Raw genomic sequence first — 13,674 nt, 5'->3', positions numbered from 1 at the left:
AACAGGAACTGTTGTGATCCGCAGGTTCAACACGCTGGCAGGAGGAATGGAGGGAGGCTCAGGTGAGACGGACGCCAAGGTCATGTGACTTTCATGAGTAGAAATGATAAAACTTGGGCTCACGTTCCCGTTCTTTGCTCCAGGTAACCCTTTCTACCAACCCGACTGCCTTTTGGGAGACGTGGACGCCATCAGTTCGGCCAATGGGAGCGTCGAGTCTGGTGAGAAGAAGGTCAGCGTCGCAGCCGCGGAGGCTGAAGAGTCCCGCCGCTCATCTCCTCCCTCGGTTACCGTGGAAACGTCCAAAGAGAAAACGGCAGAGAGTACAAAGACGGCGTCTCCGTCGGCTCCGTCAGCCAAACCCAGTCCACCTCATGCACCTGAGAGGCTGGAGGACCACAACAACAACAACCAGAGAGGGACAAGCCCCGCCCAGACCTCCACAGGCCACGCCTCTCCATCGCCATCGCCTCCTGCCCCGCCTCCACAGCTGAAGGTCCGCACGAGCACATTAAAACCAGGTGTTGTATGTCTATATCTGTCGTTAACGCTTCTTGGCTCTTCCCAGGCGCCGCAGGCGAAGAGAAGCAACCTGAAGAAGCCGTTATCGGAGCGGAGCGGCCACGGGCTGCGGGTCAAGTTCAACCCTCTGGCTCTGCTGCTCGACGCGTCTTTAGAAGGAGAGTTTGACCTGGTGCAGAGGATCATATACGAGGTGAAATTATACAACGTTTCATATTTACTTTATATTAACTTTTAATGGTAAAGTGAACATCTGATCTCTGGAAGACTCAACTTTAAACATTCACCACATTTAATATTTTTATAATAATTGGGCTGCACTCGTATAATTCTTCATTAAGTCTGAGGACTCCAGAGTGTTTCACCGTACGTCTTTATTCCAGTTTCATAACAAAACGGATCATAAACCTTCACCGACTTTCACCTAAAAGTAGAATTTCAGGTTCATAAAACTTGGCTAAATATAGCAAGAAGAAGAAACTTTATGATTTATTCATCAGTTGAGGGAACTTGGACTGTCAGGGAAGGTGGAGGTGGAGGGAATTTACATCAAATTAGATTACCTTCATATCTATAAATCTGTTTTAGCGACGGCCAGCTGCACTTTTTCAGGGCATTGACCTCCTTTTAGGACGAGCCACCGTGGTTGTTTTGGTTCGGATGATTTCTTTTAAAAACTCTCAGGTGGGATTCAAACGAGACAAGAAGTTTTCCCCTCGGTGGTCTACCACCGGACCACACGGCCTCTTTTTACCAACTGTTTTTGAACAAAAGCGACTCATATTTCGCTTTTTTCCAGAGAATACACAAAGAAAATACACTTTTCACTAAAGTATTGTGTTTACGTTGTTGTAAAAGGTGGAAAACCCCAGCATGCCCAATGACGAAGGCATAACTCCTCTTCATAACGCCGTCTGCGCTGGTCATCACCACATCGTGAAGTTCCTGCTGGACTTCGGAGTTAACGTGAACGCGGCCGACAGCGACGGATGGTCAGTTCGATAAGTAAACAGATGGAGACGCACGCCGAGGCTCGGGTGAGGAGATTTAACTCCTCCTTCGTCTTTGCAGGACTCCTCTTCACTGCGCCGCTTCGTGCAACAGCGTCCACCTCTGTAAGATGCTGGTCGAGTCGGGGGCGGCCATTTTCGCCACAACCATCAGCGACGTGGAGACGGCGGCAGACAAATGTGAAGAAATGGAGGAAGGCTACACCCAGTGTTCTCAGTTCCTCTACAGTCGGTGTCAAACGCAGAAACACGCGGCGCCACGGCGGAGAGGCATTCTCTGAGTTCAGTTCTTGTTGTTTCTCTCAGGTGTTCAGGAAAAGCTGGGCGTGATGAACAAAGGGCTAGTTTACGCGCTGTGGGACTACGCCGCCCAGCGGGCCGACGAGCTCTCCTTCGGCGAGGGCGACGCCATCACCGTGCTGCGTCGCCACGACGACACTGAGACGGAGTGGTGGTGGGCGAGGCTGAGCGACCGCGAGGGCTATGTGCCCAGGAACCTGCTGGGGGTGAGATGACTTGTTTGTCTGTGATGCGTTCAGGTGCTGTTGTAAACCGCGCTGTTGAGTAGATTTGTGTAAAGAAACGATGCGGTAAGAAATTAAATATATGTCTGTGCCTTTAGGCTTTCAGCTACTGTTTTAGCTTTTAACTTCTATTAGTAGTTACAGTTTTGATAATTTTAGCTTTTAGTTGTTTTGCTGATTTTTATCTTCTGTTCTGCTCGTTTCAACTTTAACACGGTTTCAGTAAAGTCATTCAGAAGTCGGCGTTAACGCAACGTTTACTCGTCTCTTTTGACCTTTAGCTGCTAAAATCTGTGACTCGGCTGATTAAAAGCAGCTCCAGAAACGGGCGCCGTTTGGGCCGAGCCCTTTAGACAACGGGAAGAAGTGGCGGTGTCGTTTTTTGTTTTTTTTCCCCTGCGGCGTCTCGTGGTGTTCGAGCATCTGGAGGAGAAAGTTGGGACGATGTGGTGAGCCTCTGTGTTTGTGTCTCTGCAGCTGTATCCAAGGATCAAACCCAGACAACGCTCCCTGGCATGAAGGCCGGAGGAGGAGGAGGAGGAGGAGGAGGAGGAGGAGCACTCAGTCAGTTCAGACAGAAGAAGAGGGTGGAGGCCTTCATGAGGCAGAGAAACTGTAAAAACGAGGAGGCGACTCCTGAGGCACTTTTCTTTCTGTTTGTCAGGATGCAGCAGAGACTTTCTAAGGTAGAAGCCAAATAAATCTCCAATAAAACATTTTAGCAGATCGACGCCGTTGGGTCCGGCGCCATGCGACCCGATGAAAACTCAAGTTTGGGTGTAGCTTCAAGCTCAGCTTCAGTGATGTGAAACTTACAGGTTGTCGGCCGTCAAATGTCACCCTAAAGTTGACCGTTTACGTCAGGTGAAAGTGAGGGAGAGAAGTGAAAGTGAAGACGGAGAGAGGAACGTCGGAGGAGGCGTGAGAACCGGAGACCGACGTGTGGTTCCTGAGGTCGCCCGACACGAGAACTGTTACGGTCTCTGATCCCACACCCTGATTTAAGAGGAATCTGGGAGTCGTTAACTCGGTTAGACGACTCGGTTCGAGCTGACGTGTCGACGTTTGTTCAGGAGAAAGGAGGAGGACAGGAAGTGTGTGTGTGTGGAAAAAATGGCTCTTAGATGAAGTTCAGACAGAAGTTTAAAGTTTAAATCTGCTGTTTAAAATAAATCTGATTATTTTGTCTTCAGATTCAAACAAATATAAAATGTTTCAGAGTAATCTTTGATCTCTATGAACCGTCTTCAGCAGCATCAGTCAGTAGATGTATAAAATGTTTTATTTCCTTATTATTATTTATAACAAATTGTTTTCTATGATCATTATTCTTTTGTGTTTCTGTCACTGCTGCCACCTAGTGTACAGGCAGGTTTTCAGCTCCTTGAACTCACGCTGTGTAATAAATCCAGTCAAGTTTGATATGAGGGACGAGAAACCTGTAACTATAAATGTACAATAATAATAATATTAATAAAAGTATAATCCCTGCAGAGAATGAAGGCTGTGACATTTAAACAAAGAGCTGTAAGCAGATAATGGAGCAGATTTGTAAGGGTTTAAAGGTGTATTGATGTGTGCCAAATAAACAGTCATAGTTGAAATGTTTAAAAAATAAAAGATTGTTAAAGATGCGTTGTTTTGTGGTGGATTGGACCTGATTTTATTGTTAAATGATTAAACTAAAAACAAGAAAGAAAGCCTGGGGGGTAGCTTTATTATATATGCCTAATATTTCTCCTCAGTATGTCACTTTTCCTTTAATCACAAACACATTAACTAAGGAGCCACGGTCATAAAAACTGGACTTTAGATGGAAAATTAAAGTTCACTTTTCATTCAGAGCTCGGTGCCAACAGAAGCAGCTCAGCAGGTAAGTTTTTATTCTTCAAAACCAGCAATACCATCCTCTAAAAACAGTGTTCATCACACAGTCTGTGCATTTGTTTTAAAAGTTAAAACAGTTTATAAACAACTAAACCTAGAATACAGAAAACGTGGAGTCTGCACACGTAACAGGAAAACAACAAAACATTTCATATTAAAACGAATAATACGTTCAGCTAAAGGGACTTTAACCTTCATTGTTATATTTATTACTAATATGAGTGCGCTGACGAAGGTAAATGCATTTATAATTGTCCAAGAAAGTACAAAAAAAGGGTTTTTTATTTTATTTTGAAGGAATCACCGGAAGTGTTTGTAATACCGCAGCTATTTAGCTACGTTTTTTTACTGTAAAAGTAATATTTTATACAAAGTCGGACTTTGACCATTAATATTAGAATTATTACTAAAATATTATTTAATTATGAACGTTAATATATTTGCCTAAGAATTATTATTTTTTGATTACAGGTCATGTTTTATTGTTAAGGAATCACCGGAAGTGCACATGAGGTTTAGCTACATGCTAAATGTTTAGCGTATTTACTGCAGAAAGGTATTAAACTGTGAATGTAATATTTTACACAAAGTGGGACTTAAAGTATCAATATTATATTTATTGCCAACATTATAAGTGAACTTATGAACGTAAGTGTATTTATGCCTATGAAATGTCTAAAAATATTTAAAAAGAAAGCTTAATGTTTTATTGTGAAGAAACTACCGGAAGTGTTTGCTATGACGCAGCTATGTAGCTACATGCTACATTTTCACTGTTAAGTATTAAACTACGAAGGTAATATTTCACACAAAATGGGACTTAAACTATCAATATTATAATTATTGCTAACAGTATTCGTGAACTTATGTACATAAATGTATTTATATTTTTGAAGGATAGTCTAAAGACATAAAAGGAAAGCGTTTATGAAGGAATCACCGGAAGTATTTCCTATGACGTAGCTATTTAGCTATATGCTACATTTATAGCATATTTACTATAAAAGTACAAAACTACGAAGATAATATTTAAAGTAAAGCTTAAAACAACATCATAAAACGTTAAACGCAAATTTCGACATTTCCCAACGTGAGTTAACATTTATTAAGTTTAGTATTTAGATTTTTGCACGTCGGTTTTTTTGTCGTATCGTCAAAAATTAGTCTTTGTCTGCTAATGACACGGTGTTTAAAGATATACATGCTTAACACAATGGTAAACATTTCTGCTGTTTATCGTTGTTTAATTTTAATTACGTTAGTTTTATGCTTAAATTAATTTCTTCGTACATCAGCGAAAAACTTATTTAAAGTCGGGCGTTTCTACTTTCCTGCGTTTTCAGTTGTCCGTGAAGGCAACACTAGTGGCGTTTAATGAAACGGATAAAAACACGTGATTATAAAACACTTTAAGAGCCGCTGATCGGGTATGTTTTTATTTATTATTTATTTATTTGTTTGCAGTCGGGTTTATTTCCAACATGCCGGAGCATTTCCACATAAACACACCTCTCCTGGAGAGTGTCGGCATGTCCAAGCGGATGGGGACCACCGTCTACCTGAAGATGGAGAACTCCCAGCCCTCCGGTTCCTTTAAGATCCGGGGGATCGGACACCTCTGCCAGCAGGTGGGAACCCTGAGAACCTTGAGAACTTGAGCCCCCCTGGATCTATAGAGTCAGACCATGACTATTTAATGTGTTGTTTCAGCTCGCCAGGCGGTCCAAAGGTGTCGTCTGTTCTTCAGGTACCATCTGGACACATTTTCTCACTTTATATATTTTATTTTTAATTAAGTGTTTATTTTTTTTAGTCATGCTTATATCAAAACGTTCAGCAGAAAACGAAGATGCGTGTTGGGACTTTAGAGTTTTGTAACTTTAATACTTTTCAAATATTTTTACTTTATTTACAAATATTTGAATTGCATTAAGATCTCTTCAGTTCCGGCTACTTTTTATCCTGTTTAGCTACTTTTAGCTTTTAGCTAGCCTTTTGATACATTAGCTTTTAGCTAACATGTTGCTACTATTAGCTTTTGGCTTCTTTTCTGCTAATTTAGCTTTTGTCTACCATAATTATTAGCTTTTAGCTAGTCTTTGGCTGGTGTTAGTAAGTCTTGAACTGCTTTTACATCCTACCTATCATTTTGCTCCTTTTAGCTACTAGCTACTACTTTGCTACTTTTAGCCTCTAGCTAGTGTTTTGCTAACATTTCGCATCATTAGCTTGAAGCTAGTCTTGTGTTTTTAGCTTTGCCGTTTAGTTTCGGCCTCCTCAGTGAAGCCGTTCGTGGCTAAGCTTGTCTGTCGTTGGCGTTCTCCAGGTGGGAACGCAGGTATGGCTGCTGCCTACGTCGCCAGGAAGATGGGACTTCCTGCCACGATTGTGGTTCCGTCCTCGTCTCCTCCGCTGGTGGTCCAGAGGCTCCGGGATCAGGGCGCCACAGTCCAGATCAGCGGGAAGGTGAGGCGTGACGAGACAGATCAAACAAGGAGAAAGGTACACATCTTCCTCTTCCTCCCAGGTGTGGGATGACGCCAACGCTGAAGCTCTCAGGTTGGCGGAAACTGAAGGACTCACCTTCGTCCCACCGTTTGACCACCCCCTGCTGTGGTGAGACGTCTCTGAAGTGACTCGTTTCTGGACGTGTTGATTAAAAAATAAAAACGTTTTTGTCTCCGCGGACGCCAACAGGGAAGGCCACGCCAGCATGGTGGCCGAGGTTTCGGCCTCTCTGGGCGCCGGCGTGAAGCCAGGTGCCGTGCTGCTCTCCGTGGGCGGCGGGGGGCTCCTGTGCGGCGTCCTCCAGGGGCTAAAGGACGTCAGCTGGATGGACGTGCCCGTCATCGCCATGGAAACGGTGGGGGCCGACTGTTTCAACGCTGCCATAAAGGCGGGGAAGCTGGTGACCTTGGATGACATCACCAGGTGAGACATTTAATGATTCCGTTTTTTTTTTTTGCTGAGGCCCCTGAACGCACCATCGCCTCTCTGCTCGCCTCTCCACAGCGAGGCGAAATGTCTCGGAGCCAAAACGGTTTGCCAGCGAGCGTTCGAGCACAGCCGGAGCGGCGAGGTGACCATCGTGTCGGAGCTGGTGACCGATCAGGAGGCTCTGCACGCCGTCCAGACGTTCCTGGGTCAGCGGTTTGGTTCTTCTTCAGACTTTTCAGGATTTTATTCTGTAGTTGTTCCGTTTTACGGTCCTGCTTCGGCTGTTAATGTTCAGCTCATATCCGTGCAGCAGCTTCTGTTTTTATAACTTTATTTACAAACATTTTCCATAAAATACATAAAGTTCTTCTTACGCTTCCTTTAGCTTTAGCTAGCCTTTTCTGTTTGTAGCTTTAAGTTAGCTTTTAGCTGGTCTTTTGGAGGACTGTTCGGCCTCACTTTATGTTTTAAATTTATCTCATTTGTTGAAAATGAAACGGTTTTTAATCTGAGTTCAGAGATTAAAGGTTTCTTTGTGTTTCCTGGTTGCAGATGAGGAGCGTGTTCTGGTGGAGATGGCCTGTGGAGCAGCTTTAGCTGCCGTCTACAGCGGGATAATCCCCAGATTACAGGAGGAAGGTAACAGATTACTGGACTAAAGTAACAGATTACAGGAGGAGTCATCATGACCTGTCAGCAGTTTCCTTGCTGACGCGCTAACCTCCTCCTCTCTGACCTCCTCCTCCTCCCTGCAGGTCGCCTCCCGGCTCTGCGGGGCCCCCTGCTGGTGATCGTTTGCGGCGGCAGCAGCATCAACGTGGAGCAGCTGGACGTCCTGAAGGGAAAACTGCAGAGTTGAACACCTGCACAGGTGTGAGACACCTATAGGTGTGGGACACATACAGGTGTGGGACACCTGGAGAACCAGAAGAGTGGAAACAAAAACAGGTTTTAGATAAAAGACTTATTTTCTGCGTGTTTTAGTAGACATGAGTGTAATTTATGAGTTAAATGAGTAAATAAACATGATTAATAATCTGATCACAGATTAATCAGTTAATTAATCAATAAAACTTTAATTATAAAACACTTTGATACAAACTGAGAGTACAACAAAAAACAGAAATAAACACAGGCTGGGTTCTGAACAATAAATTAAAACAATCGTAATAAATTTTAAAAAAGAAAAAAATGCTTTTAACTCTGTGCTTTAAGTTAAATTAGGACTCTCAAAGTTTCCTCCAGTTGAGGACAGCTCTGGAGATTTTATTTATTTAACTAAAATGTTTGTTTTTCCAGAAGACCTGAAGGGTTAAATTAACCCGAGCTAAAGCTGATGTTTGGGATGCTTGTGTTAAAGTCAGAAATCAACCTACGAAGTTCTCCGTAAAATCTGATTTTTCAGTGTGACATGTGCCGATTTTTCCCCACAAGGTGGCGCCACAGTTTGTTTTTAATCAGAAACAAACTTGGATAAATCAGAGTCGATGGGACTGAAGATTTGAGGCATTTAAATCTGAGATTCCTGCAGAAACAATCTCACCGTGAGGGTTAAATTTAGACGTCGGCTCGGGGAAACGTCTCTCTGAGAGCAGAAACTTTCTTTCTTCTCTCGATTTGACAATATCTGCGCTGAAAACGTTGAGGATCGTTGGGGGGAGCAGAACCAGATTGAAATCTTTCTGACGATAGTGATGACGACAGGAGCCGAACTTCAGCTGTTCTCTGCAGCATTTAGCTGATATAATCAAAGATGTAATCTGTTACCTGAATGTTTGCGTCTCAGAGGTAAATGAGAAGATTTAACGATAAATAAAAAGGTGTCAAATAAAAACTGTGCAACCTGGAGTTCGTTTGGGACATTAGGAGGAAGATTTGGAGCCGTTTTGGTCAAACCTTGAAAAAGCTGAAGGTGTCACACTTAAAAGACGTGTTGAGAATGACTCTCAGCTACTACCACTTCAGATTTTAGCTCAGTATCTGTAAAACTGACGGATTTGGAGCCATTTCTGTGTTCGAAATAGTGGATTAGCTCAGGGCGATAATCAGGATAGGATCTAAACGAAAAGAGGAGTTTTATTTTAATATTAATGGTAAATCTTTCATCTCAGAAGCTTCAAAAATGATTTGTAGTTTTGTGGAAATTCTGCATTTTATCACCTGGCTGTAAGATAGTTTGGTTTACGGTTTGAAAACTGGGTTTTTATTGGTCTGGAGTACCTCATTCTGCCTCTCATTCTGTCTCATTCTGTCCCATTCTGCCCCATTCTGTCTCATTCTGTCTCTCATTCTGTCTCTCATTCTGCCTCATTCTGCCAGCACGGGTCACATGCAGTTTACTGATTATTTTAGGGAGAATATATTTAGATTCCTGCTCATGTTTCGACCTTGGATCTGTTGTTTGTCGGTTTGTTGCAGCTGTAAAACCTCTCAGAGGGAAGCTGTTTGTTTTTTTATCCGCACGCCGTAACGGCTGGATTGATCTCCCCGCAGCCGTCCTCCGGTGGATGTGATCCGAGCAGCTAATGGACGCGCCGGTCCATCTCCATGACAACAGGACGGAGCTGCTAAAAATAGGACGAAGTAAACAATAACAGATCGAGGCAATGGAGACGGTTTGCTCGTCCTGTCGGGTCTCTCACGCTGACCTGATAGAAGGTCTTCCAGATACCGGTTGGCTTATTTTTAAATCTACAACTAAAATTAGAATTTCAAGTGAAATTACATCAAAACAATCTTTAACCCTCAACCCCTGTGGTCTGTTAGCAAAATATCTCATGAACTACTTTAATGAAACTCTCAGGAAATTATCAGTTTCTGCCCACCGACAACTTCACCTCTTGGAGTCAGCCTGATTCAACACAAAGATGTCTAAAACTCAGTCAGTTTTACGGATATTGACTTAGATTTTGTTAGAAAAATATCTCCTCAGCCACTGGGCAGATTTGAATGAACTCACAGGAAGTGATCGTACAACCTTTGGAGTTAAGATGGCAGCTACACGCTGTTCACTTCAGGCGTCGTTTTTACAGATACTGAGGTAAAACTTGGGGTGGTAGTAGCTGAGAGTCGTCCTCAGTTCGTACTCTGAGCTCTAACTGGCTGCTTGAGGTCCTGCGGGGGGCGACTGCAATCGTGCGTCATGTTATTTTTCAAGGTTTAACTAAAAACGGTGTTGACTTTTAGGACGATCTTAGTCCTGAATCTTGGCGGGTGACGTGCATTCCTTGAAGGAACACTCGGCCTTTAATTTAATCCTCTGATAAAACAATCCAGAGTTGTCGTTTGGCGTATCTTTAGTTGAAAATCAAAACATTGATATCAGACTCCGCTGTTGGTATCCATGGCAACCGGATGATGGCTTTGGACTAAAAAAACAAAAACCAGAGTCTCAAAATAAAACCCTGACGGGCTTTAAATTTCAAACAAAACGTCAGGTTCTTTTCGCTGCTGTTTATCATCCACTGTGTGCTGTATTAATATTTAATCTGATTGTGTATCTAATACCTGACCTTTAGGTCTCATATTGCAGGGAAGCATTAACTTTATGTTTCGGTTCAACCCTTCACTTCCCCAACCTTGTTGTTGTGCAGAATCCTGCTGTATTTAGGCCACAGTCGGCGTTAAAATGAACCATTTTCTGTGACGGGTCGAGGACCGACGAGAACGCTCGTGGCTGATTTTTCAGAGCAGCAGTCGGCTCTCAGGAATCAGAGCCCCGCTGCTTTCCTCCCCTCTTCCAGCCGCCGCCGTCGGCAATCAGGTGGTGATTAACAGCCAAGGTTCTGGACGGAGCTGCCACTCCTGGAGCGAGGTGAAAATGGAAGGAAGAAAAAAAACAAACCTGCAGAAACAGGAGAAACACACTGAACGCTGTTAAAAGTCAATGATTGTTGGAGATTATAGTCACACTATTTTTACATATGTAGCCCAGATCATTAACTACAGAGGTCGTCTCACTTTAAGAAAGAAATATGCCATTATAGAATCAGTTATTAAACTTTAAATTACACCAAAAGAACTTACAGTAAACACTAATAATATTATAACTATATAACTATATTATTTTAGTTTACGTTGTATAAGATAACTTTTACAATAAATTATCTGAGTTGATCCTCATTTTTTTTGTCACAAATGCCACCAGCTAAAAAGCCAATAATTATTTTTATTAAAAATATTTATTATCATTATTATTATTAATAATAACAGTAATGAGTAAATTTATAGTTTTGCACTTTTAAGTTGGCACTGTATCACTTTTAAATGGATAAGAAACACAGTTTATATGGCTTAGAAATAAAACAAGGCAAAATGTTCACTGAAAAATGTGTTTTTAAAATTCAACTAATTAAAATTTAAACTTTATTTTAACCTATATATATATATGTGTACTTGAAGCAAATCACTTCCGTGTTTTTTGGACTGTACCACTTCACGAACCTCCCCTTTTTTTCTCACCGTTACTGAAACGGGATTAACACCTCAGGTATCACAGGTGTAACTTACCTGGGATTCAAACGTAAACTGTGAAGTTTCTAAATCTTTCACTCCCCCGTATATTTTGGACTGTTCCACCCATGAATCCTTCTTCCCTCCCCCCCTGCTTCACCCTCGCAGTGGTTCGCTCCACCGTCTTTTTCCCGCCCACTCCGGTTGAAGCCAAAACAGAACATCATGGCGATTGACGGTAAGTAGGCCAATAACGGCTCTCCTCTACTTGTAATTAACTCCGTCCTGGGGTGGGGGGAAGCAGAACGTGACACCGGGAGAACCGAGCGAGCTGTTAAATTATCTGTTCTCCCAGGAACGGAGGAGTGGAGGGTGGGAAACGTTTGTTTCAGCCCGGAGAAAGTTGATGAAAACAGCGGTGATTTTCCACAGCGGAGGCGGGGTGGTTGGTTAACGGCGGTGCTGAAAGGAAAGCTCCGGCTGCCGGTTCCTCTGGAACCAGAACCAGAACCAGAACCCGGCTCCTGATGGCGTCAAAACACTTAATATTGACCCCATTCGCCTTCCCTTTTATTTCGGACCTTAAAACACCGCGTTCAGATGGTGAATTTCATGTTTTTTCCTCCTCTTGTTTTTTTCTGATGTGATTTGACTCTTAACCTCTGATTATGTAACTTTGCAGGTTGCCAGCAGCTCAGATGGCTCCATTAGCACAAATCAGACACTAATATTAATATTTCCAAAAATAGAAAATAATCCATGAAGGGTTCCCCCATGTAGCTGTTGGCTAATTTTGTAATAATCTTTAAAAGAAAAGGTCTACATTTTGATTTATAAGCTGTACATGAAGATAAACAGGCATGCTAAAGCTGCTGCCAGTGGCTCCTTATGGTCACCGTGGTAACCACGTGCCTGTGTCTGTCACTCCCTGACAGGAGCTTCTGTTTGAGTCTCTAACAGGTTTTACAAGAAGAGGCCGCTCGTCCCGCGTCCGCGAGACGCACGTCGACGGAAAGGCGGCGAAAGTCCCCGCACGTTTCGATGTGTCGATTGTGCGCGTCACGTGAGGAGGAAGAGCTTGTTTGCGGAAAAAAAACGTGTAAATGTTATGCAGCTCATTTCGTTGAGACGTCTCCAGTTTTTCCTCGCCCATTTTGCCAAACTCTCAGCGTTGTCAACGGGGTTAAGTGTCACCACCGAAAGTCGTAGCACGCCGATCAAGCCAGTCATCGGACGAATAATTCATATGGAAACTGACAAAACCCTAATCTGAGCTGCACAGCAGGTTTACAAAACGAATTTTTTTAAAAAAGAGCCGCTCCTGAACGTTACGCCACATCTTAAGGGATCTCAGAGCGGCTAAACGAGCCGGAGTGCGACGTCCTCCCCGTTCTTGGAAGGGGGTGAAAAAAATGAGAAATAACGAGGCAGGAAGAAAACAGGACGGCGGAGTTCACCTCCAGAGAGCTTCCCAGGTGACGTTGGACAGGTGGACAAATGGACCGTCCGCTCGGCGCCGGTCCTCTGGGCTTTAATCACCTCTGTCAGGTTTAAAGAGGCGCTGCTGAGGCTGGGAGATGTCAGCTTTTAATAAAAGGGAATAAATAAATAAAACAAGGAGCCGAGGCGAGTTTTAAAGCAGCGTTCTGTGTCGCTCGCAGCTTTAAAGTCTTTAAATTTAGTTTAAATAACAGAAAACAAAACAACGCTGGACTGAAGTTAGAGACGAACATCTTGGAGACAAAACAAACCGTTTAAGTTTTTAAAGATTTTTAAATCCTGGAAATAATGTTGGCGGGGAATAAGGGCGACAGTGTTTCTGACTGCACATGAGCGTGTTAGCAAAATATCTGATGAGCCAGTGGACTTTTTAAATTAATTTTTTAATTGAAACTCTCATAAAGTCGTCACTGGGTGCTGGTAACCTCATTAATGATGGCCGCTACAACTAAGCGATGGCTATAACCGAGTATACAGATAATGAGCTGTTAGCAAAATATCGGATTTGAATCGTTTTTCCGGAGAGATGTTCGCCCGCGGCTGATTGGCTGTCTGGAGTCGACCCAATTAAAGATGGCTGTCGCAGCTAACGGACATCAGCTAACACAGCTCAGCCGGATGTACGGATACTGAGCTAAAATTTGGCGTGGCGGTAGCTGAGAGTCGTCCTGCTACTGCTGACATGTCCAACACACACACACTCACACACACACACACAGAGAACATTAATATTTCATTGATTTAAGCTCCTAAGTGCTCAAGATCAGGACCCATAATGTGTCCTTTTGGTTCCATCAAAGCCAGACTTCGAGCCGTACCCTGACCCCCGACCTTTAACCCCT

General features: G+C 43.2%; 3 protein-coding genes across 11 annotated transcripts in view; all 3 read left to right on the top strand.

Moving 5' to 3' along the window:
• The window catches only part of LOC108247016 (apoptosis-stimulating of p53 protein 1), a 34,514-nt gene extending 30,824 nt beyond the window's left edge, over positions 1 to 3,690 (top strand). For all 5 annotated transcript variants that reach the window (XM_017434845.3, XM_017434843.3, XM_017434848.3 and 2 more), the window contains 7 exons: positions 25 to 62; positions 144 to 496; positions 569 to 715; positions 1,381 to 1,514; positions 1,594 to 1,760; positions 1,839 to 2,038; positions 2,534 to 3,690. In XM_017434845.3, coding sequence (XP_017290334.1) covers positions 25 to 62; positions 144 to 496; positions 569 to 715; positions 1,381 to 1,514; positions 1,594 to 1,760; positions 1,839 to 2,038; positions 2,534 to 2,575 — 1,081 coding nt within the window. In that variant the 3' untranslated portion in view covers positions 2,576 to 3,690. The remainder of the gene's footprint in view (positions 1 to 24; positions 63 to 143; positions 497 to 568; positions 716 to 1,380; positions 1,515 to 1,593; positions 1,761 to 1,838; positions 2,039 to 2,533) is intronic.
• Positions 3,691 to 3,877: 187 nt separating this feature from the next.
• On the top strand, positions 3,878 to 7,921 carry sdsl (serine dehydratase-like). 3 transcript variants are annotated; one of them, XM_017434828.3, is made up of 9 exons: positions 3,878 to 3,929; positions 5,408 to 5,571; positions 5,654 to 5,690; positions 6,270 to 6,409; positions 6,471 to 6,559; positions 6,641 to 6,874; positions 6,956 to 7,086; positions 7,433 to 7,519; positions 7,636 to 7,921. In XM_017434828.3, the coding sequence occupies exons 2-9, from the start codon at positions 5,425 to 5,427 to the stop codon at positions 7,737 to 7,739; spliced, it is 969 nt and encodes a 322-aa protein (XP_017290317.1). In that variant the 5' UTR covers positions 3,878 to 3,929; positions 5,408 to 5,424; the 3' UTR covers positions 7,740 to 7,921. The 3 variants fall into 3 exon arrangements, with proteins under 3 accessions (XP_017290317.1, XP_017290315.1, XP_017290316.1); XM_017434826.3 differs by lacking the exon at positions 3,878 to 3,929 and adding an exon at positions 4,667 to 4,739; XM_017434827.3 differs by lacking the exon at positions 3,878 to 3,929 and adding an exon at positions 4,887 to 5,033.
• Positions 7,922 to 11,341: 3,420 nt separating this feature from the next.
• syt14a (synaptotagmin XIVa) overlaps positions 11,342 to 13,674 on the top strand; it is a 29,767-nt gene continuing 27,434 nt past the window's right edge. Inside the window, exon 1 of one of the 3 annotated variants that reach the window (XM_017434861.3) lies at positions 11,342 to 11,570. In XM_017434861.3, coding sequence (XP_017290350.1) covers positions 11,558 to 11,570 — 13 coding nt within the window. In that variant the 5' untranslated portion in view covers positions 11,342 to 11,557. The remainder of the gene's footprint in view (positions 11,571 to 13,674) is intronic. The other 2 variants (XM_037977957.1, XM_037977958.1) reach the window with 2 other exon arrangements.

Source organism: Kryptolebias marmoratus, linkage group LG10 (genome assembly GCF_001649575.2).
Source record: "Kryptolebias marmoratus isolate JLee-2015 linkage group LG10, ASM164957v2, whole genome shotgun sequence".
NCBI lineage: Eukaryota > Metazoa > Chordata > Actinopteri > Cyprinodontiformes > Rivulidae > Kryptolebias > Kryptolebias marmoratus.
Note: the sequence above shows the minus strand (reverse complement) of the source record. Positions and strands in the feature narration are given on the sequence as shown.

What these genes read in the sequence shown, in the direction of transcription:
- sdsl (XM_017434828.3), top strand. Translation starts at nt 5,425, where the DNA reads ATGCCGGAGCATTTCCACATAAACACACCTCTCCTGGAGAGTGTCGGC. An exon ending in ACCTTGGATGACATCACCAG is followed by an intron (nt 6,875 to 6,955) that starts GTGAGACATTTA and finishes GCCTCTCCACAG; the next exon opens with CGAGGCGAAATGTCTCGGAG. An exon ending in CGCCGTCCAGACGTTCCTGG is followed by an intron (nt 7,087 to 7,432) that starts GTCAGCGGTTTG and finishes TCCTGGTTGCAG; the next exon opens with ATGAGGAGCGTGTTCTGGTG.